This window comes from Zeus faber (genome assembly GCF_960531495.2).
Source record: "Zeus faber genome assembly, chromosome: 16".
In the NCBI taxonomy this organism is placed as follows: domain Eukaryota; kingdom Metazoa; phylum Chordata; class Actinopteri; order Zeiformes; family Zeidae; genus Zeus; species Zeus faber.
In genome coordinates, this window is record NC_137202.1 from 12,219,299 (window position 1) to 12,243,911 (window position 24,613).

General features: G+C 45.9%; 2 protein-coding genes across 2 annotated transcripts in view; one reads left to right on the top strand and one right to left on the bottom strand.

Annotated features, from left to right (window-relative positions):
* The window catches only part of slc18a2 (solute carrier family 18 member 2), a gene marked incomplete at both ends in the record, with an annotated part of 18,569 nt that extends 2,650 nt beyond the window's left edge, over positions 1-15,919 (top strand). Inside the window, 13 exons of the mRNA XM_080016373.1 lie at positions 6,186-6,244; positions 6,374-6,457; positions 6,946-7,038; positions 7,958-8,047; positions 8,199-8,242; positions 10,010-10,070; positions 10,644-10,739; positions 11,390-11,468; positions 12,304-12,355; positions 12,991-13,054; positions 13,159-13,278; positions 13,883-14,016; positions 15,812-15,919. Coding sequence (XP_079872499.1) covers positions 6,186-6,244; positions 6,374-6,457; positions 6,946-7,038; positions 7,958-8,047; positions 8,199-8,242; positions 10,010-10,070; positions 10,644-10,739; positions 11,390-11,468; positions 12,304-12,355; positions 12,991-13,054; positions 13,159-13,278; positions 13,883-14,016; positions 15,812-15,919 — 1,084 coding nt within the window. The remainder of the gene's footprint in view (positions 1-6,185; positions 6,245-6,373; positions 6,458-6,945; positions 7,039-7,957; positions 8,048-8,198; positions 8,243-10,009; positions 10,071-10,643; positions 10,740-11,389; positions 11,469-12,303; positions 12,356-12,990; positions 13,055-13,158; positions 13,279-13,882; positions 14,017-15,811) is intronic.
* Positions 15,920-22,039: 6,120 nt separating this feature from the next.
* pdzd8 (PDZ domain containing 8) overlaps positions 22,040-24,613 on the bottom strand; it is a gene marked incomplete at its 5' end in the record, with an annotated part of 35,797 nt that continues 33,223 nt past the window's right edge. The window contains one exon of the mRNA XM_080017150.1: positions 22,040-24,596. Within this exon, the coding sequence (XP_079873276.1) occupies positions 22,234-24,596 (2,363 nt within the window). The 3' untranslated portion in view covers positions 22,040-22,233. The remainder of the gene's footprint in view (positions 24,597-24,613) is intronic.

Consider the following 24,613-nt stretch of genomic DNA (forward strand, 5'->3'; position numbering starts at 1 on the left):
GAATATCTCGTAAAACCGCTGTCTGACACTGTCGCAAAGTCATAGCGCACCCGTCGGAATAAAGCCAAAAAATTGTCACGTTTCATGTGTTTATGGCTTGAAATCTTTGGGAGGAGTAGTCCCGCAAAATATGGCCCTATAATAATAATAATAATATAAATAATAATAATATAACAATCTCTGATTACGTTCTGAGTGCTGCTGATGCTCGGCTCAGGGTGGATTTGCCAGCCTTTACCAGTGTCTGCAAAAAATGTTATCCAATCAGCTTTGTTCCTCCGCTCCGCTCCGCCGGGTGGAAAATGAATTGTAGGCTCCTCCACCGGGGCCTTCAGAATCTTCACTGGATCCCTCTGCTCTCTAAGGCCCTCTTTGCACCTGGCATTAACATGCGTATTGGGTGATCACAAGTGGACGGCTCCAAGTAGGTGTTCACACACCTGGCGTTAGAATGTGTCTCCACATGCGTCTCAAGTGACCACTTGCGATCGGATCTCACTTCCCCCCCGCTCTATATGCAAATCAAGATTTTTTCGTTTCCTTAGTTTCTTACTTGTATGGAAAAGGAAAAAACGTTAACCCGACTCAGAGAAGTGGGCCAGTTTTAATGTGTTTTTATTTTTGATCTATTTGTTTTTCGCCAACTTGTATGAAACACCATTTTTAAACACAACTTAAGGGACTGTTCCGATCACTGGGTAATGGAGAGGGAGCGGTGTTCGGTACACTGCGCGTTTGTGGTTCCCGTGTCTCTGGCTAAAAACAGAGTGTGTTTATTTTAGATGTATTTATTTCTGTTGGCTTCCTGCTTGTATGAAACAAAAATTCCAAACACGACTGTGCCGATCACTGCGTGATGGAATGAACGAAAACCCCCCAAAAAAACGGCGTGTCCCCCTGCCGTGCCACGACTGTCTCCCTATTGCTTTCAGAAGCTATGGGAATTAATTTAGTAAAAACTGGATGTCTTTGTGTAAATACGTTTGTGGCAGTTTCATCTGCCACACGTCATCCAAGGGGCGTATACAGGGCGGGGGACGGGGTTGTAGACACACCAGTTTATTGGAGAGAGAGGGCTAGTTGGAATTAGCCCGGGAGCAGATGGAGACGTGTCATGCCAAGGGCTCCTCTCCCGAGGGGGTGTGTGGGGGTGGGGGTTCTTACCTGTGTGGTGGAAAAGATCACCTTGACGAAGAGGTCCTTTCATTGAAGATCGTTTATTATAAGAAAAAAAAAAAAAAAAGATCTAAGTTTGTCTCTGCGGTGCACAAGAGTGGCTAAATACACAGATACATACCCTTTTATAATGTCTAGTCGGGGAGTGTGTTCTTAGCAGAGTATTCCAACAACTCGTCTAATTAAATAGTTCAGTCTACCAGACCGACTTATCTCTTGGGAGTAGCATTGAGAAGGCTTCGCTCAGACGGCTATTTCGATAACAAAAACAATGTGTTGCGCAACTTATTTTCTGAGCAGATTCTGTAACTCTCCGCTACTCCTGTTGCTCGCGAGACCGACCAACATGCAACAGGTGTGCAGCCACTCTGAAGCGGGGCCCCCAACCACCGAGACCCAGGACAGGTGTGGCTCCTCGTACCACACCGTCCCCACACCGCAACTTCACTTGTAATAAATAATAAATCCTGCACTTCGGTAACGGGGAGACTTTCTCAATTTCCCGACCAGATTTTGATACGACGCTGTTGAGTATGTACTTCCGCTTAAGCAGAGGATGCCAGTATAGTAGGCGGTCCTTCAATGTGGCCCGGGACACGTTTGCGTTTACACAGCTAAAAGAATGTGGCCATACACCGATCAGCCATAACATTAAAAGCACTGACAGGTGAAGTGAATAACATTGCTCATCTCGTTCCAGTGGCACCTGTCAAGGGGTGGGATATATTAAGCAGCAAGTGAACAGTCAGTTCTTAGAGTTGATGTGAAGAAGAGGATCTGAGCGACTTTGACAGGGGCCAAATTGTGATGACTGGACAGTTGGGTCAGAGCATCTCCCAAACAGCAGGTCATGTGGGGTGTTGCTGGTATGCAGTGGCTAGTATCTACCAAAAGTGGTTCCAGGAAAGACAAGCGGTAAACCGGCGTCAGGGTCACGGCTGCCCAAGGCTCAATGATGCAGGTGGGGAGCGAAGTCCAGCCCGTCTGGTCCCATCCCACAGAAGAGCTACCGTGGCACAAATCGCTGAAAAAGTTAATGCTGGATATGATCGAAAGGTGTCAGAACACACGCTTATAACTTACAGGACTTCACGTCTTGGTGCCAGATACCACAGGACACCTTCAGAGGTCTTGTGGAGTCCATGACTCGACGTTTCAGAGCTGTTTTGGCGGCATTAGGGGGAGCTACACTATATTAGTGGTTATTAGCGGTGGTTTTTTATTGTTGCACCTGGCCCAGAACACCTCTGCATGCGGTTGGGGTGCGTCTTTACACCGGTGCCTGGCCTGATTTGACTGACAGACTAATTAGCCAATCCGATTTGGATTTGCAGCAGGTAGGACATGCAGGCCGTTGGTGTAAGGGAGGAAGCTGCGCAGTGGCGACCCCTAACGGGAGCAGCCCGAAGAAGAAGAAGATTCTTACACACTTTCACAACGTCACAAGGCCTTGACCGCTGCCAGCAGTTGCCAGGTCCGCAGGAGCTGGGCTACTTTTTAAGTGTTGCAGCAGGTTGTTTTTTTGTTGGCGGGTTAGGGGGGTTGCGCAATAGGATGAAAGATGGTCTGGAGAACTTCCTTCAGGCAAAGGCATGTAATATGCCGCCATCGGTTGGAGCCTGTTCAATGCAGTCATGTATGACAAGGATCTCAAAGCGTCTGAATAAAAGACACTTAAACTGTAAATACTTCAATTTCAAGACTTCAGACATTTCTCTATTCTGTTATTACTGGGAAGCACGTTTTTATTTTTTGTTTGTTTTATCTGGAAGGCAATCATCTGCAAGTAAAATAGGTGAGCTGAAATATTTTTTTTAATGCAACAGTTAATTGAAATATGGATACACTGTGGTTATGGTTGAAGAAAGAAATATGGTATATGAATATGAGAAATCCCCAGTCGATATATGGTCAGTGACGTCATGGCAACCACTAGCCGGAACGCAACTTGTGGTGATAATAATAAAAACTGTTGTAATAAAATATGATATATCTTACAGCATAGCCACTTGATATAAATGTATATTTATATAATTTTGATATAAATGCATATTTATATAATTTGATATCAATGTATATTTATAAAATTTGACGTTCATTTATATCAAACGTGGCAGATGCTTTTCAAGAACGTTTGGCTGAAGGATGTGATGATAATACACCCTCAACTGTGTAGCACTTCTTTAATGTTCGAAAGTGCCTAAAAAAACAATATTAACATATATATTGGGTGTTAACATATAATAAAACGACACATTTTGGTTAGGAGTTAGGTTTTGCCTCTGCTGTAGGCGTTCATGGGGTATTATGGTGATATGGCGGTGTGGTTTTAGCGGGAGAGGCGCCCCGAAGCCCCACGTCTGAAACGCCGCCGCTGCACTCGCGCAACACTTGCCACCTTCACTGTATTTGCTTTAACCATTATTAATGTTTGCAGGGACGTACTGTACACCGCTTTAAAAACTGGGAATGGACTCGCCTGGCACTGACTGAGCCGCTCACCTCTCAAATATGTGATTTGACGCGTTCGCACAGCCGCGGGGCCCACAGGAGATGACGGTTTTAATACCCAATGTTAAATGACACAAAAAGCAAATATCCCGTAGGTCACAAAGACATCCTGTTCCTCTCCATGTGAGCGGGGCCAGCCAGTCAAACGGTCACTGCGGAATAATAATTTATTTGGTTATCTGAGGGGAAAACATCCAAAAGACCAGAAACCATGCCCCCCCCCCCCCCCCCGTTTTTTTTTTCTTTTCTCCCCAAGTTTATTTGGAGAAAATCGATGTTGCGGGCGGTAACCATGTTATTCTGTCATGTCAGTTACAGCAGATGCAATCCAGCTTCGATCAAATGGAGCGGAATTCCTCTTTTAGTGATTCACTTTGTGTGCGCGTCGGGGGCACACGCGTGTTGTTTGGCGTGCTCGCTCGAGTGTGCGCGCGCGCGTGTGTGCTCAGGCATTATTATTTGTCTCCGTGCATTAACATCTTTGACAATCTCCGAGCGTCTCTTGGAACATCTCTTAACACAATATTGAATTGTTCTCACAGTGACTTGTGAGAACATGAATAGTGAATGCAGGTAAATGGCATGAAATGATTTCCAACACTCAAGGAACGACCACACAATATTTATTTTGTGAAATATTCAGGGGGGATATAAAAAAGGACATTTATAACATTCCTCCATTGCTGGGATGTAGCCACTCCGTCTGGATGAAGCCTATTTAATGCATTCTTTGTATTCCAACTTGCATGCTTTTTTCTGTCTGTTCTCGGCAATTGTGGTTTTCATCGCCCTTTAAAAAAAAGCGTACTTGCCGACACATCTCCAAGACAAAGCGTTCATATTACCAGCGCCGTCATTCCGTTTGATTGACAAAGGAGCGAAAACATACAATCAAATAGAATAATTCCCTCCTTTGGGCTAATGTGAGGGTGTGTATGACCCAGTGCTAGCGGCGGACGCCTCCAAGGCGACACTTAGCGTCTCCAGCGGACGCCCAGAAAGACACCAAGTGAGGCACAAAATAGATCCCCATTATACCAGCGTCGTCCTCGTCCCTCCCCACGAAGGGCAGAGCAAGCCAAGTCATGCGTGTCAGTGGAACAAATACCTCCGATTTACCCCAGCCCTTGATGTCAAAAAGAAAAGATGCTGTCCTTCTCCGACGCCTTGTTCCCTCTGCGGCCTGAAGTGACGGAAGCGGGTTGCATCCGCGTAAGAAGGAAAAAACGTTTTTTGACACCTTATCTCGTAATTAAGAGATATGATCTCATAATCTCGTAATTAACGGGATCCTGATTCCGTAATTACGGGCTCTTTTCTCGTAATAACTAGATGAATAAAATCAAGACGTACAGCGCGTTCGTGCACGCTCACACGTACGCGCTTACCACAATTAAAATAATAATAATAATAATAAGCTGCAGGCATCAATGCACGGGGTCCAGGTCAGTCGCTGTGATGTGTGTGAAAAAATGATGTACAAGCCCCGTTCGCAATACTGAGGAATTTATTAAGTTTAATGTTATAACTATAACTAATCGGCATCTTGCGCATACGTGCAGTGATTTCCCCATAAAAAAAACAAACAACCATTTTTTTTTACGAACGTAATCCACAAAAATGGACCGATCTGGATCAACGGCTTTGTGGGATGCGTGTGGTAACCGCCCGGAAATACAAATCGTATTAGTTGCGTCCGCGGGTTCGTCAGCACATATACCACTGACGTCAATTTTTCACGAACAAAACCAACAGGGGTCTCCGCCCTGTTCGGGGTCGGGGCCCATGCCTACTGGTTTTCAGCGCTTACATAGACGTCTATTGTGTTCTATCCCACTCATTGACTCAACCAATCATCATCATCATCATCGGCGCCGTGAGCCACGAGCATCCCAGGTCATACCGGAGGCTGCCTATGACCCTTGCGGCTCGGTCTGACAGAATCTGGCAGTACGCCAACTGTCAGCGGTGATGCCGAGGAGAAATTCGGTTCTTTCTAAACAAACTCCAGAAGACTCACTGTGCTCCTTTCTTCACCAAGTAGCCGGCAGCGAAAACGCTGCGTCCAGCCCGCACTGCAACTACATTTCTGGTCCGCGCAGTGGAAATAATAATAAATACTACTACTACTCTGAATAATAATAATAATAATAATAATAATAATCATAATGTCGCTGGATCTCATAATTATGAGATAGGGTGTCTGTTTTCTTTTCTTTTTGTAAATGCGCTTTCGTGTAAAACAGCAAAGCCAAAGAAAACATTTCAAAACCTGCTGTGATGAGAAAACGGCATGCTCACAAACAAATTGCTCTAGGCCTTGTTACGACGACGGAGGAGATGCTCTGCTCCTTGGAGAACGATCTGAGAGGTGTGTTGAGGTGTGTTGATGTGTCGACCGGAAGCCAATAACACAAATGCTCATTCGCATATTTATTAAAAAAAAAAAAATATATATATATATATATATATGGTTATTTTTCTCTGTGCCTTTCCAGGATAGGATACCAGATTCCCATATTCGCCGGGTTTTGCATCATGTTCCTCTCCACCATCAGTGAGTCTTTGTCTCTACTACTCTCCGCTCTCTGCAAACATTGAAAAGTGAGAAAAGTATAAACGTGCATCCTCTGGACCGCTGACGTGTGTTTTGCCTGTTTTCCCCGTCGCCCTCGCCGCCGTCCAGTGTTTGCCTTCTCGTCCAGCTACACTCTGCTGTTCCTGGCCAGATCCCTGCAAGGCGTGGGCTCCTCCTGCTCCTCCGTGGCCGGTAAATGAAGCAGTGTCTTTAAAAGCGGGTAAAGTAAAACAAGTGTCAATAGCCTTGGGTTCCTTCAAGGACCCGAGAGCCAAGGCAACGCCGCGAGGACGGCTGAGCGGCACAGCCGGCGTGGAGATTCGTATTGTAGCCGAGATCATTAGAGTTAAATTTTCAAGTTTATCCTGCTCTTTTTCTTTTCGATTCTATTCACAAAACCATTGCATTCGGTTTCAAGTGAAAATAAATGAATGCTTTGAAACGTCACCACAATGCTGATATTTCATTTGATTGCATGAAAGGATGTCAATACTACTGTGATACTGCTGATGCAGGATTTCCTCTGTTTGACTCAGAGTGTGTCAGGAACATTCAAAATCCAAATAGCAGGACACTGTTTTCGGTACAGCTGGATCCGTAAAGGGATCTCTCACATTGTAATGAATGATGTCAGCGTACGTTGTGCTCCTCCTCATCATTTCTTCCGTCTTCCCTGGCAGGGATGGGGATGCTGGCCAGTGTATACACAGACGACGAGGAAAGGGGCCACGCCATTGGCATCGCCTTGGGAGGGCTGGCGATGGGAGTGTTAGGTGTGCAGCACTCTGTTTACATAAGCATCACTTGTTGATGCTCGTCCTTGAGTTTTCTCATCCCGTCGTGTTGTCAATAGTAAGATGGGATCAAAATGTCACCATGTTGGCCGGGAGATATTGATCAAATATTGCCATATTTTCTGACGAACGCCTCAATATCGATCATTTGGCAACATTTTTCGTTGGATGTTTTGGCTTTCATGAGATATTGACACACAACAAGAAATATTTGAAACAAGGATCGTTAGTCATGTGGGTGGATATTATAACCCGGCAGGGAGCGCTGTTGGTTAGAACAGCTATAACAGTCGATGAAGCTCAGAAAATGGCATTACTTTACTGTAACACTCTATCAATACAACTTTTAACACTATCACCATTTCACCATAAGCATAATCCCGGACGATATTTCGTCTCATGATTACTATATTAATATTATATTCATATACTGGCCATCCCTCACAATATGTCATCCATGTGTAATGGAAGTGAATAAGAGCCAAAAACAATAGAAAATCGGAGTTGTTCGTTCTTATTTTATTTCATTTTATTTTAAAATTAGCATTTTCTTGCTGAAAATATTGTCACTCCAGTGCGATGTGAATCGATTCCTCGCCAGAGACGCGAGTTGTAATATTTTTTACTTTTGGTTTAATGAAATAACGGCTCGAAAACCGCTCAACACAGCGGCGTGGCGTCGTGTGGGAACCGTGTACACCAGGGATTTGGAAGTGGCTTTGGACATTTCAGCTTGGCCTGTTAACTTCCATTATAACTTGACAAAATATATAAATATATCAATTTATCAATCAAAAACATCCCAGGTGAGAAGAAGAGATTGAATGATGTAAACCCTCCAGCGTATCTAAAAAGTGGAATGCTCTCCGTGATGACCGCCCCTCTCCTCCCTCCACAGTGGGCCCACCGTTCGGCAGCGTGATGTACGAGTTTGTTGGGAAGACGGCCCCCTTCCTCATTCTGGCCTTTCTGGCTGTGTTCGATGGAGGTACGTCTCAGACACTAAGACACCCGTGGTCCCAGCACAACACATTAATCGTAACCATGTACAGCATGTATGGCGAGGCGGTAAAACCCCCGAATCATCAGTTCTCCTTTTATGGGCTCCTATTTTGAAATTCACTGTCTGGTCTTTCCAGCCCTCCAGCTCTTCATTCTCCAACCCACCAAGGTGGAACCGGAGGTGAGTTGAACTGGTGTTCCCAGTGAGTTTTCGTTTACGTTCTGCGGGGAGGATCACTTTTGAGGTTACAACATCTCCGTTTGGTCATGTGGTCACATTGAGTCCAGTGAATAAGGATGCTTTTCATTCAAAGGCTCCAAAAGGCTGTTATTTCCAGCCTAATTTCATAGATGGATCAGCAAGTTAATGTCAACTGATTTCCACAGTTTAAATCTACATGACGATTAGCGCTCTCTTTAAAATCTTTCGCGATACACTTTTGATTGACTGTGTTTGACTTCAGTCCAGCCCGACCTTTTCCGGCGTAGTTATGGTCCAATTGTGGGCTGAAACGTCAATACAGACGTGTGTCAACGCATTCGGAAGCATCTTGAACTGATGTGAATGAGTCGATGTAAATGTCATGGCTGAATAGCAGCCCTTCAAACGCTGTTCTTACTGCAACTAAAACGGCCGATTCTCAAAGTGTTTGAGGACATTTTGCATTGGTGGCCAGTAAAGTAAATGAACCAGGGCTGTGTTATTTCCACCCATTGAGATGTACTGTACAGTGTAAGCTACAGTATAGAGATATGCCATCACTATGCTTGTGTCAGTGGAATTTCACAAAAGACAAAAAAAGGCCCCCCAAAAATGGATCCATGTCATTGGCCCTTTAACAACTCCGTTTGGACTCAGTGGGTTTCAGTTGGTGGATAAAACTACTCAGAAGGGGATTCATCTTGTGATTTCTAGAGTCGCATTGTGTCCCATTCCATCGCCAAGGCTTTTTCCTGCCTTTGCTCCGTCAGCTGCTCAAAAGCAGAAAGAAGAACACTGACGAGCACGCAGCCAGCGTCTTATTGTTTTGGTTTTAAAGAAATGTCAAGAGCGGCTGATGGAGGGCTCACGTGTTTGTTGACCTGTGAAGCTCATTAAAGTGTAAAATTGCGGCGGTAGTCGGTGTTTGCAGCTGTTCTATCTCCCGAGCGCGGTCAGATCACAGGATGTATTTGTCATTGACATACAACAGATATACCCAATGAGACCGAATGATAAGACAATTTGATTTCTCCGATCACGGATATCAAATTAAAATGACTCGGACAACAATGTAAAAGATATTTAATAGTCAATGTTTTATTTTGACCATAGAATTTAATGAAAATTGTAATCTGCAGGTCAGACTTTAAAAAATATCATAAATAGGAAGCGGCCAAGAAAATTGCAATCGGCGCATCTCCAGTTGGTAAACACGTTCGGTAACTTTACAAGATGGTGCATTTCAAGGGATTTATCCTCATGAGATAAATTAGTAAATATATATTTAGCAGTTGTAGCTCGCACACGATGTGATGAGCCTCGTTACGAGACGGCTACGGTGTGAATAACTGATGGAGTCATTTAGCTGCTGTAACTCAACACAACAGAGACTCCCTCTTACACTATTGTGATACTCACAATATTTTCCCAAGGTTGGCAGGTCTGGAATGCTCATTTCCTCCAGGATGACCGTGGCTGACGTATCGCCGGGCTTAACAAGACTCATAATGAACAGTCAGAGCAGGAGCAGTCTGTCATTCTGGTCATTAGGCGGATTCTGGCGCATTCCCGTCCGCTGTGGCGTCCGTCCATGGGTTTCATCACATTCTTGAGGGGGGCTTCACAAAGACTCAACCAGACTCAATAGGCAATGGGAGAGAGCTTTCCGATTTCGTGGTAGAAACGTAAGAATTCGGCTTTTGGTGGAAGGTGACAACCATTGATCTGCAAACCATCCCCCCACAGACTCAGAAGGGAACTCCGCTGTTGACTCTCATGAAGGATCCATACATACTCATCGCAGCTGGTAAGATACCAATAAATTTTATCAATACGACAAAGAACTCTTTGTACTCTGTGTGAACTCATCCAACCCTGAAAATGACAACAGGCCATTATGGCCTAAATTTGAAAAAAAAAAAATGTTGATGTTTGATTTCTGGGCTCAGGCCGACGTTAGGACCCGCAAAATGGGTTCTGAAGAGAGTGCTGTATGTATAAAAGTGGTTATCTCTGTACACACAGATGTGAGGGTGCATACAATGTGTGTGTGTGTGTGTGTGTGTGTGTGTGTGTGTGTGTGTGTGTGTGTGTGTGTGTGTGTGTGCGTGTGTGTGCGCTTGCGTGCGTGCACCCTGCAAGGAAAAATGCATCCCTACCACCTACCACTTCAATTATTAGGTCCTTGGGCCCGAGCGGCATGAGAGGGAGGGTGTAATAAAGTGAGGCAGGGTGAAACAGAGAGAGAATTAAAGAGAAAGAGAGAGAGAGAGAGAGAGAGAGAGGGGGAATGATAAAAGATGAGCAACAGCAAAAGGTACCAAAACGGACACAATGTGATTGACCCAATTTACACTTCACTCTGATCTTCCTCCTCCAGGTTCCATTTGTTTTGGTAACATGGCCATCGCCATGATGGAGCCCACCCTCCCCATCTGGATGATGGAGACCATGTGCTCCAGAAAATGGCAGCTCGGTATTTACGCACAAAACCTTGTTTCGCACCCGTGTACCCGTTTCTTCATAGGAATGCATGAGGCAGTTTTCCAAAAGTGTTTTGTATTAAATGCTATCGATCCGCTCCCCGAAAATAAAAACACCCCCAAAAAATTGCATGCACACCAAATCCCACAGAACAGAGCAGAACCCGTCTCCACCGCCTCGGATCAGCCTGGCTGGCAGCCGAGCCCGCACCTTCTATCTCAAGCTTTATTAGTTATTTTTTTGTTATCGAGCCTATTGTCTATGAGGTCGCCGTCTGATAAGAACCCCCCCCCCAAAAAAAAACAAAAAACAACACAACAACGAGTTGCGAGGGGGAGGGCGATGGAGGGGTGGGTGGTGGTGTTGGGGGTGTAGGGGGGGGGGGGGGGGGGGGTGACAGGATATTAGGGTGCCGCTGGCTGGCAGGTGGAAGGCGTCGGGTCTTCATTACAGGCCACCGGAGATATATGGCAGCCCAACGATGAGGGGCTCTGATAGCGGGGACTCCTTATCTGGCAGCCCCACACCCCAAAAACACACACACTCATAAACATTGACATAGACACACACACACACACACACACACACACATCATCATCATCAATGGCGTAACTCGGCTGTCTTGTCTTGCCTCCCACCCAGGCGTCGCCTTCTTGCCCGCATCCATCTCCTACCTTATTGGAACCAACATCTTCGGCACATTGGCGCACAAGATGGGGAGGTAGGGAGGGAAATTACAGCTCTGTCATCTTATCTAGTTCTCTCCCCCCCCCCCCACCCTCTCTCCTCTCTCTATTGAGTTTCCACTCCTAAATGAGTTTTGCGCTTAGTAATCATGAGGCAGGCTTTATTGGAGTCGCGGTGTGTCAAAGAGCCTTCGCCGGTGTTGTGCTCATGTGTCTTTAAAAAAGGTTTAAAGAGGTGAGCAATGTTCAGCTCTGTGGATGCAGCGGTTTTTTTGTGTGTGTGTGTGTGTGTGTGTGTGTGTGTGTGTGTGTGTGTGTGTGTGTGTGTGTGTGTGTGTGTGTGTGTGTGTGTGTGTGTGTTTGGAAACCTCAGGTCTCAAAGTGATCGGAGGACTGATGTTTCTCTAATACTACTAGAACAAATATTACTACTTTTTTAATACTACTATTAATAATGACGAGGTTAATGATGAAAGTACTAATGGTAATAATTAGAATAATTCTAATAAGTAAATAAACAAACAAATACATACATACATAAATAAATACGTACATACATACATACATACATACATACATACATACATACATTCATACATAAATACATATATAAATAGTAATTCTGAGGACATTTACTGTATAGTGTCAAATTTTCCCACACTTGGAAATACAGATAAGTCATGGGGGTTATTCAGTGGTTATTCAGTGCACTGAGTTTGACTTGATCGGGCTTTATTTATTGACGCTCCTAATCAGATTTTCGGGCTTCAGAGTGAAACGGAAGGAAAGCCAAAAAAAGCACGAGTCTGGAGTGTGTATTTGGCAGATGCAGATCATCTCTCTCTTTCTCTCTCTCTCTCGCTCTCCCAGATGGCTCTGCGCTCTCATCGGGATGCTGGTGGTGGGAATGAGCGTAATATGTGTGAGTAATATCACTTATATAGTTATATGTGCGAGTAATATTACTTACATACTTATATATGTAGTAATATGTGTACTCTGCGGGTGGGATCGTACAACGTGAGATCCAGTGAAATCTCAGATCAACAAAAAAATTAAATCTGGATATTTGATCGTCTTTCACGTCTATAAACGCTTCATAGTTTAATTTGGGAACATACAGAAGCCACATTTTGCAGTTTCAAACCGATAAAAGAAAACCCCAAACCGGTACATGTTCCGAGTTTTCTTTCCTTTTTTTTAATTTTTTTATTTATTTTTTTCTTCTACTAACGGCCATAAATCTTTGTCCGTCAAAGGTTGTCATGGTAACTATTGAGTACTTTCTGTCTATTGTCAGTTTGAAAAAAACTATACCCTTTCAGACTGTCCGAACTCGTCATTTTCTCTTCAGCCCCGCAGCACCATTACCAGAAATCCATTTTGGTCCTTCTTATATCTTATTACGCTCCAAATCTGATTCCGTCCGTGGAAACGCTGGTTCGCAGGGTTTCTACACTGAAACTTAAAGCGACCGCCGTCCGGCCTCTTGTTCGACTTCGCTATGAAAGGCTTGCTTGAAAATAAAAAACTTGCTCCCGCTTCTCCGTGCGCCAGGTGCCGTTCGCCACCAACATCTACGGGTTGATCCTCCCGAACTTTGGGGTGGGCTTCGCCATCGGTAAGTCCGCAGCTTTTCTGCCGCACGTCCCAGGTTCAAGGTCAGAATCGGAACCGCGATCCCACCATGAAATGTTTTTTCCGTCACTGGTTGTCCCCGAGCAGGCATGGTGGACTCCTCCATGATGCCTATTATGGGATACCTGGTGGACCTGCGGCACGTGTCCGTCTACGGGAGCGTCTACGCCATCGCCGACGTGGCTTTCTGCATGGGCTTCGCTTTAGGTAAGCGGCGTCGGAGGAGCCCTAAAAGTCCCAGAGCCCAGGCCACAAGATGTCTGCTCTGGGGCCGCTCTGCCGTGAATGTATATTTATGGTTTAAGTTTCATGTGAAGATGATTCAAATAGAGCCACGTTGCTGTTCAAGTTTATGTTGCAGACTGACTGCAAATTTAATCACATGGCAAATTAGTTGGCGTCCCCCTCATACTAGTAACTCCACGGTAGGTTATGTACTGTGTGGAGCTCAAGTCAAGCCCTGAGGTTGGACTATACCACAGGTCTTTCTTTTACCAGATTTTGTTGGTTTGCCGTGGACCAAAACCATGAGTATCCACTGGGTCGCTGGTTACTATAAGCAGAGTTTATTTCTGATTGAACTGTGGAAGTAAATCTAACCGTTTAAGAAATTGAAGATAAAGGTTGGGGACGGTTACGCGGTATGCGTGGTGTGAATGATGGTATTTCCCCGATAGATATCGAGATAAAAAAACAAAAAAATAGCTGGATTTTTCTTTCTGCGTCTGTTGTGGCCGAAGACAAAACACCCGCCTCCAAACCCATTTCTAACTTTTTGACTGTATCTTTTGATCATCCTCTTCGGCTGCAGGTCCGTCCATCGGAGGTTCCATAGCGGAGAACATCGGCTTCCCCTGGCTGATGACCATCATCGGAGTCATAGACATACTGTTCGCCCCGCTCTGCTTCTTCCTCAGGAATCCATCAGGACAAGAGGAGAAAATAGTGAGCGCCGAAAAAAGAAAAACCTCCCGAAATATGCACGACAAACACCCCCGTAAATAGACGCGATAGGCACCCAAAACGCCCACGAGCGCAGAAAGACCTCGCCGCGGTTTAACTCAGGATCCCAAAAGGTTTCCGTGATCACAGGTCCGGGTCTTGATTTAGGATTTGGAAAGTGCAAGCTTTATCCAGGTAAAGAGGGGAATGCATTCCACATGAGGTCTGAACATTACTGTATATAGTAATTGCCAATTTTGCATCAAAATGAAATTGACACTGGTACGTCGTCTAATGACAAACTTCTCATGGATGCTTCAAATATTTGGTTGCAGTAAGTGGATGGACTTAGTCAGTCAAAAGACAAAAAACGACCAATCCATGTTGCATCAATGGGAGGACGTTTGAGAGCGGGTTACTGAAAGTGCACATCCACACGACGGCCTTTCCCAAAATCGGTTCAACCCAAAGACGTTAAGCTGAATCCTCACATTCGCGGGGCAGAACTCGGAGGCCGTTCTAATCTGGTGCGACCGCGGCCGCCGCGTCCACTTTGCCGCGTCGTTTCTGAAGGCATCCATCACCGCTCTTTATTAATATGTTTCTGGCTCTGCCTCCGCCCTCACCCCCTCCTCCGCGCCCCCCGTTTCCCTTCCATATCAATTTGCTTGTCTGCGCCGGCCAGGAACTACTTGCAGGAGCTGATGTCCATTCACCTTGGCTCTCCGCGTTGTGTATCCACAGCGATTCCGTTTTTGATGCTCGTTGAGGAAAACCCGCTTAATCCACGCGGAGGCGCGTCGAGGGTTCCCCCTCGAACCAATGCCGGTCGCAGGCCGGCGCAGGACTTAAAGGAGGGGGTCGACTTCAAAAAACAAAATAGCCGATCTTCCAACCAGCATGTCAAATCCATTCGTCCGGCAAATTCCGAGTGCTACTGGAGCAGTATTTTACGAGGTGTCTTCTGTAGTTGTTGCAATTCTAACGGTATCGCAGATGTATTTTAGACACATTTTTTAACCTCAGCTACAACGCTTGATTCAGTTGGAGGGAGGAGCGAGGCGGGGCCATGATGCCATTTTGGGGGAACGGAAGAAACTGTCTTTTCCTGGCGGGTTCAGACTCGGGAGCCGTGAGTTTGCCGATTTGCGCATCGCAACTTAAACGGACGCAAAACAAAGACGGACGAAGCAACACGTCCATCTTCACGGTAACCATCGAGGAGCAGGCGACGAAACACGGTGTTAACACAAACCACCGTCGTGGAGGTGACGCGTGGAGCGACCCCGCCTCACTTCCTCTCATCCCGGTGAAGACTCCTCATTCTCCGGGCTTCATCCGTGAACGTTGCACATACTGGTACACTTCATACTGAACGTTTGCACATTCCCGCACAAACTGTGCAGCTTTATTAAAAAAACAAACAAACAAACAAACAAACAAAAAAAAACAGCCTTCGTTTACATATGCTTATACTGTATATTTCGCTAATATTTTACTTGTTTTTTTTACATTTATGTTTCGTGTATGCACCGAACACCAAGACAAATTCCCTGTTCGTGTAAACTTACTTGGCAATAGAGATTATTCTGATTCTGATTCTGATTCTGAAACAATGAGCGCGTCGTAGCCAAGCAGCCCCCGACCTTTTAATCCTGTTTGACCTCGCGGACCGAGCCCACATGTGGCTTGATTTTGGGGATGCGATGACGTGACATGATCCACCCACTGACATTTTAACACCGTTTCACGCCGTTCTCGCCTCCTCCTCCTCCTCCTTCTTCTTCTTCCTTCGCAGGCCATCTTGATGGACACTAACTGTTCGATGAAGACCCGGTCGTACTCCACGCAGGGGACGCACTCCCAGGTGGACGAAATGGACCCCGAATACAACGACTACGAATGACGAGGAGGCCCGGCCGCGCAGGTTGAAAACGCTCCCAGAGGATCTATATTTTGTTGTACAAAAGGAAAAGAGAGACGAATAAGGAAAAAAAATTATCATAATCAAACAATTACTGCCAAGCTGTTTCTATGTGAATGTCTCCGCCTTTCGGTCTTTGCTGTTCTCTGTGTGTCCTTGTGAAGCGTTCGTACCGGAAAGAACCGGCGCTGGTGTCCTCCGTGCCCTGTGGTGGAAAGGTGTTCTCCTCCAGCCGCTCGCCTTATTTCAGCGGGAAAGAGACGCCCGTGCGAGGAAGCCAGCGATTTGATTCGGTAGCCGGGAGCTCTGTGACGAGCCGAGCCGAGGACGGCGTTCCCTGCCTTGTGCCCTGGCCGTGCCTCCGGGGCCGCAGCGCGGAGCCGGGCGGCTCTCGCCCCGTCGCCGGCGGCGAGAGCCGCCCGGCTTCCGCGCGCCTGCCGCTTGTGGCCGTGTCTGACCAAAACCAACTGGCTGTGGCGAGCGCGGCAAACGTTTCAAACCTCTCTCCCTTTCTGTATTTAATATACATTATATAGATAGATGGTGCCGAGTGTACTTTTAAAAAAAAATTCAATGAATTATATATAAATACGTACATAATCTTGCCATCCATCCATTATAATAAAGAATTGTCCTTATTGGAGAAACCTAAAATGACGTGTTTTTATCGATAGTTTGAGGGACATTTTTCATAAAAAAACAAAACAAATAGCCTTATCATGTGTCCCGGGTGTCCGTTTTCCAAGGCTCAGCGCCACAGAGAGCGCATCTTCCTTCCTTTTGGCTGTCGCCCGTCGCTCTGCGCTGCTCATTTGCATAAAGTCGAAAACCTGCTCAACATTCCTTGTCGCACGTGAAGCCATGAGGTGGTCGCTCCGCCCCAACGCCGGGTGGCGTTTGAAAAGCAGCCTGTCGCTTCGCGGGCGACCCCGTTGCCGGCGGTGTGACCCTACCGTAAGAAGAGTTAACTTGTTTAAAAAAAAAAAAAAAAAACGCCCTCGGTTCGTAGCTTGATCATTTGTATCAGTTTTGCCTTTTTTTCCCCGCATTATCCACAAATGATATACCATCGGTGTAATCGACGTGTGAGAGTCTGATTGGTAGAATAAGGTACGTTGTACCATTTCGACGCCATTAGGTTTGGAACAAAGACGTTTCAGCGCGTAGCTGAATCCTTCTTCAGGAGACGAGCTGCTAACACACCGGTGTTACCGTTTGTTAGTAGTAGGACTGAGACGCATGGTGTCGCAGGGCAGTTCCCGAATGAACCTGAACCCGGTGCGGCGGAATAATTGATCTCCCGGCCTCACCCTAGTTTTTCATCCACTGCTCCCATTCGACGGGCCATCGGTGCATTAATGGATGATCTAATCTATCGCTGCCATCCCTTATCTGTAGTAACTTCATTAAAAAGCTTCCATGCATCAGCGGGTGCCAGACTTGCCACTTCTTACCTCCATGTACAGCTTGGTAAGCGTGTTTTTTAAGTTGTTGTTACCCCGCCCCCTCCCTCAATTACATCCCAGCAAAGTGGATGAATACGTTTTTTTATTTTTCCGGCGATTTATGCAGTTTGGTGGAATACAGAACTTGTCACGCGACATTGGCCAACGCTGTGTTCTGAGTTAGGCTCACGAGCCTCCGAACTTAACGTCCCGATAGTAATCAATGTTGAGGGTTCAAAGTAAAGAGATGGATTTAATTTACCCAGCCTAGCCATTGTCATTTTGTGAATTTAAAGCCGCTCTGTTAACTCGTGTCGTATTTGGGAGGTTGAGGACTCTGTTACGGCAGGTTGTCGCTGACACGTTCCTCTGGTTTCATGAATGGCATTGTGTTTGCGGTGAGAAGAAGCATCCACATCGAACACCTAGTTGATGTCCGTTCGCTGAATCAAACTCCTAACAGCGCATCCTTTCTGTGTAGTAATTCATCAATTGCACCTTAAATTCATGTATTCAGTCTGTCGAGAGATGTTCAGTACATTATAAGCTGGGAAAACAAAAACTAAAACAAAAAAAACTTGTTTTTACTCAGAAACTCGTCTATGTGCTATGAAAAACACAGTCCAGTTGAAATGATCGCTATAGAGGTGTGTTAGGACACAAGTTAGTCAATTGCTTTTGCAATTCTGGGAAAGGGGGTAACGCCCAATACCTCTCTCTAAAACATCAATTTTTACAACTTTTTTATTTTATTTGCAAAGGACAAATGGGCTATATTGGTTAAGATAAAACATCAATTGTGAAAATGACTTTTATTTTTATTTTTTTGCTTTTGTTTAGGATATCAGCAGTGGTGTAGCGTTTTCTTTCAGCGGCCCATCCAGCCTTTGCTGGATGGGCGCAGTGTTATAAAGTGACATGTAGGATTACTCTTGAATATTGAGTTCACCCAAAGGTGGGCCAGTAGTATTTGAAAACCGTCGCTTAACTTCAGGGAGTAAGGATAATTATGGAAATAACATTATCCACTGAAGAGCAATCAATATCTACTGGCCCACAGACTGGGGTAAGACGACTACATAATTGGACACTATTTATGTGAAGATAATCTCTTTAGTGGGTGTTTTTAAGGGAACATGTGGTCTGACTGTCTCTCATGATTTAGCTATTGCAGGACATCAGAGGGGATTTAGGAGTAGGTATACCCTGCACTACACCACTGGAAATCAGTAATCTTTGATATGCTCGCACACATGTAATGCGTGACCTTCTAAGTGTGTGTACGTGTATGTGTGTGTTTGTGTGCCTTCTGACATGTATGTCGCTGTTTTTTCGTCTGCATTATCCAAAATGTACCGACTCAAAAGAAACATTTTCCGCCGGGGCTTCTGCTCCGGTGGTTGAACGTGAAGTGTTCTGACTGTGTGATATACGCTGATAGGGGACGGGGTGTCCCCCAAACTTAATGTACGCATCCAAACTCTGGAGGAGGAAAAGGTCATTTGGAGCTTTCCCGAAAACTGGCTTTAAATGAACCGTCTATCGCACAAGGGTGACAATTATTTAGAATTATTTACAAACGGCATCAAATGTCAAGGGATCTCTCATGTAGACCAAAAAAAAAAAAAGAGATTTATTATCAAATCAGTCCAATTCAGTTAAAATTTCCTTCTCTTTGTTTTAAAGAATCCACACGCAGAAGGTTTCCACACGGCGGAATATCGACCGTCCCTCCCGATCTTTTGATCCCCAGGCCTTTCAGAGCGGTAACTGAAAACAAAAACTCGCATTCCTGACGTGGTACAATTGGCTGGGAGACGGGAGGAGTGGGAGCGAGCCGCGACAGGGAAAAGTGCCACTAAAATCCCCCCGTGACGGAGCCGACACGCTATAATCAGCGCGTCCGTCTTCACCGCTGGGCTCCAATTACTTTGCAGATGCTCACACAAAGCTTTCCCCCGCTGTCAAGGATCCACACGGCCATACTTCCTCCCCAAATTATGACTAGTAATGTTGCATTGCATTGTCTTCTTTTTTTTTATTTTTTATTATTATTATTACTGCATTGTCTTTTTTTCTGCACATTTTTCTTGTACAATGTGAAATTTTAAATCTCCTGTTTTTTTTTTTTTTTGTTTGTTTGTTTTTCTGCATCTGTGCATCTCTCTCTCTCTCTCTCTCAAATCTGCCAAACTGTGAGTGGTGTCTAACAGGCTGCGTTAATGCTGGTGTTTCTGAAGGGACGTGTGTGGTTGTGGGGGTGTGCGGAAAGGGGCGTTGTACACGTTTCAAAGATACTGTAACTTCTGCAAAGTTTGTGTTCAATGTACAAAGTCATAAAAAAAACAAACTGCAAATCAAACGGAGCGTGGAGTGGTGAGTGTGTTTATTCAGGCTATGTACAACACGGATACACCCCTCGGACAGAGAAACACACACAGAAAGATAGAAAGAAACAAACACCACCTGGGAAGCCGGGGTGGACAGCAACGCTGTTTAGTGCAGTGTCAGACATGGCAGCGACGGGCAGAGGGGTGATGGGTTTCCAAAAAAGAGAGCATGTTATTTAACAGCAGCATCAAAAGCAGCGCTCGGCAAACCCTCCCAAAAAAAAGGTGGAGGGGGAGGCGGAGGCAGCGGGCTGCGGGCGGGTATGGGTGATCTTCCTCCCGGTCGAGATCAACGGGGCAGATAACTAGAACAGTGAGGACGAGTGCGGGCGCTGCCTCTAAGAGAGGAAACCGGAACAATCAAAGCGTGGTCACAGACGGAGGGAATCCATAACTGATTATCAGACAATTCATTTCCTACAAAATAACATATTGCACACAAAATAATCTTGACTGGAGATAGATCGACGAGTAGAGCGGACGGCGAGTAAATATCTACAAGAGCACTGTGTGTGGGTGTGTGTGTATTGCACAGGGGGGAAAGGAAAATAAATGTAGGAAATGCGGCTTTCGCCTCGCATCGGTTTTAAAAAGGTGATTTCCCTCTCGGGTCTCTCTCGGCAACCTTCTCCAAGTTACTGCGGCTACGGTTAAAAAAAAAAAAAAAGAGAGAAAAGTATACACCGGGCTAAAGACTTAAATCTCCATCTCACATCAGCATTAATGGACTTCTGTAACCGTTTTGGAGCGGCGACTGGGTATGAAAGCATCAGTGTAATAGGCTACAATAACGGTAGGTGTTCTGTATGCAATTCCCGGGTGACAAGGTGCTAGATTGTTGTATATACAAAAAAAATGTCAACAAATAAAATACATTCTCTCTGATGTGAAAAAAATACTACCTCACGAAGGCAAATGAGCTGCACTAAATTGCATCCTACTTGCTTGAAGCGTTATCCTCAACACATTCTAGACACATACACACAAACAACATTAAAACTCTTTTTTTTTTAATTTTTTTTTTTTACCCCCCCCTCCTCCCTCCCCAAAGGGTGGAGATGCCGAATAATGTCTGAACTCTGGTTTTTAATATGACCGCAGCATCAGTTGTGAGATAAAACGTAAAAGCCAATTCTTATATCCAGTCATATTCACAGACTGCAAAGTTCCCGGTGGGGAAAACAAACGACGACAAAGCGGGCGATCAGGCTGGGATGCAGATCTACAACAGGGACACACGACCCAAACGTAAACGATCAAATTAAGGGACCAGATATGCTACAAAAAAAACAAACAAACAAAAAAATGACACATGGTTGCACTCTCTTATTACAAAAAGGAAAATATTCCACTGAAAAAAAAAAAAAAAAGGTTCCATAGAGAAGTCATGCTGGTTAACCACTTCTTCCATCCACAGTCCAACATGTTTGAGCGACATTTCAATTCACAGAGTGATAAACAATTTTCTGAAGTATTGTAATGGCGTGCCTGTCTTTTCGACGAGGGACAAGATTATGAGCGAGATCTCAAGTTAAAATGTGTTACTGCAAAAATGTGCTGAAAACAATAGATGTGCATGACCTTTTGACAGTCACTCTAGAACAAGAGCGCTGGCAATTTAGTGGCCATAATGATATTACCCCATTTCACCACAAGAATTGTTCAGACTGCTTTCTGCATTCAGAGCAATACAAATGTCAACTTGCGATAGGCTTGTTACTCACAGCAAATATTAAAGTATTAGAATTTTTCAAAAAGGTATTCAGTACTTCAGCTTAGCATATGTAAATGTATGTGTGTGTGTGTGTGTGTGTGTGTGTGTGTATGTGTGTGTGCACGCATGTGAGAGCTCTTAAAATGCAAATTATTAGCCAGTCACTGTCACATGGCTGGAAGCCAAAAGAGTTTAACAAGCTTCTGGCATTTTCAAGATACAGGAAAAATTGGATTTCACTGTGTATCGCAAAGAAAACCTTTGTCAACAAAAGAAATATTTTTTTTCCCCACATGTAAATTTGTCATTTTCATTCAAGCAGCAGCTATTGCTCTGGAGAATATACTCACAACAGCACAGAAAGGAGACTACCATCATCTATAACTTTAAAGATTCCCTTTGAAACCTGGAACATGGCCATGAAATTCCATTGTCTTTAACCATGATTATTCTATTTTCTAGCTACTCAGCAGTACATGAAAGTGTCCAAGACGTCTCGCGGCACAGTCTAAAGAGTTAAATAAAAATAAATTATAGATTTTTTTTCCCCCCACCCAAATACATTATGTTCCTCAGCATGCTGCTCAATATACAGAATAATGGTGTGACAGAGATAGGTGTGAATTAAATGTTGGACCCTACCGATTCTTCCACTGAAATTCAACGCGTAAAAATATTGGATCTATTTTGCTGTGAGGCACAAGCCTAAAACCTCTGCCTACTTTTCCTATTCTGTCCTCGCCATATCTAGTGGAGTGCCTCAACACAGATCTGCTCCTCTGTAATGTCGTCCAGAGCCGGCACCTCCACGGGGCTGCATATGTCACTGTCATAAACCTCGGCCCCCAACAGAGCATCCTCCTCCAGACCTTGCCCCTTGGCCTTGAAGCCATGCTGCTCTGAAGGAGAGGTGCTCTCCACGGACTCCAGGTCTTCGATGCCTGCCCTGTAGTGGATCATCAGTAGTGTGAGGGCCTGGAGCCTCTCCCCAGACTTGGCCAGGGCGGCCGTGATTAGGGCCTTGCGGCGGGCGTCCCCCGCCTCCCTTTCCTCCAATAGCAGGGCGTTGTTGTGCTCAAGCTCCTGGTCAATCTCCTGTTGCAGTTTGTCAAGCATCAGCTCCAGCTTTTGAGAGCGTTCGTCAGTGGGCAGCCCCCGGTACAAGTCGCGCCCAATCTCCTTTACAGCAATGAAGACACTGTCATCCAAGCCACCTTCCTTTCGCACCAGTTTTCCACTGCTGTTGCTGCTGGCGGGCTGCTTGGAGGGACTAGCACCACTGGCATAAGTTTCAGTGTCACTGCTCTCATTGTCTGAAGTGTTGGGCGTGTGCTTTGGGGAGGGTTCCACCGTTCCAGGCACTACGTCAACAACTTGCTCCACCAGCCTGGTCTTTTGTACCTGCCGCAGGTTGAGCAAGCGTGAGCTGGTATTGATGATGTGCCGCGTGAGGCCTGTAGTGGCCCGGTTTATGGTGGACTTGGCCTCTGGGTCAGCACTGCGGCGATCAGTAGGTGCCACACAGAACGGATTCTCAGTGAGGCACTTATCCTGGCATTTCTTGTGGCAGACATAGGCACAGATCATACACTGCGAGGCTGCCTTGGTCCAGACCTTCTTCTTACAGTATTCGCACCAGGTTGGGTTTTGGAACTGGGTGTCCTGGAAGTTGTGGCGAACCTCAGCAAGTTGAAGGGCACCATAGGCCATGTCATCACGAGAGGTGGTAGAAACGTGTTCCCTCTCCTTCTCCTTTAGATCCTCCTCATAGAGGCTCCCCTCTCGCTCCCTCTCCACCACCCCCCCTGCATATTCAGGCTCCCCCTCAGCCAGGTAACAGAAGTTCAAAGTGATGTCTCCATAACATAGCTTCTCGTTGAAGCCCTTGTGAGTGCTTAGGCTGCGCAGGGCGGTGCGGCTGACGTTAGCCCTGGGCTCTGGGGCGCCCAGCCTAAAGGTGCTCTGGTACTCTGCTGAAGCCGTAGCCATACATTCCAACGCCACATGTTCTAGCCGGAGGCTGATGTGACCCAGGCACAGCAAACTGCCCAGCTTAAAGGGGTCCTTACACCACAGGGCTACATTAAGGTACTTATGGTTATTCTCCACGTCAAACACCACTGAGGCCTTGCTCCAGCGCCCTATCTGACTGCGAAACATAGTCTCTGAGGATTCCCAAAGGGAGCGTTCTTCCAAACTGTCCCGCGTACTGCAGTAGCTCTCTGATGTTTTGTCCTTAGCCGAGGCACTGCTGGACACAGCAGATGGACCTGGCAGCTCTTCACAGGATTCTACTGGTTTGGTGGAGGGCTTTGGCTCTGACTGTTTGACCGATGTCTTGTCAGCATTGGACCTTTCTCCGTTGGCTCCAAATGCATAAGCCTTTTCTGAGGCTTTCTCAGAAATAGAGACAGTGGTGGTGGTAGAGGTGGTGGAACTTGTAGTAAAAGTGGAATTAGAAACTAAATCAGCATCCTCCAGAAGACTGGTTTCGGAGGAGGCAGATGTTAACCTTATTTGAGGTCTAGGGGGCACTGGGGGTCGAGATGGAGGGGGCGGGGGAGGCATTGTAGGGCGCTGCAGACAATCCCCAGACTCACCACTGCTCTTAATAGGTGAGGGCTTGGGTAAGTCTTTAGATTGGGCCTTGATCGGTGACTGAAGGCCCACCAGGTTTAGTTTGCGGTTGAGGATGGGTGATATTGTACCGAGGGGCTTGGAGGCCAGGCTGGCCACAGTCCGTTTGGGGCTTTGGTTTACTGTCAGTAGAAAATCCTCCTTGGCTTCAGTGGGGTTGGTGCTACCAGTACTTTGGCCACTAGTCTGGCCGGACTTGGAGTCCACAATCAACTCCTCAAACTCGGAGTCCATGTCTTTGCCGTCAGATATGTCAGAAAGAGTGGTGATGGGGGCTGGGTCTTCCTCATAGCCCCCAGTCTGGGGGTTTAAGAAGCTTTGCTCCTCCAGCGGGCCCAAGCCCTCCTGGAGTGGCCCAAGACCTCCAACAGCAGGGGCTTGATGACGAACAGGGCGTTCATATAGAACCACCACCTTCTCTCCAGCTTGTTTCAGCAGTTTGGGCACTTGAACAGAGGAAGTCACTTTGACTCCTGTCAAGAGGGGCAGA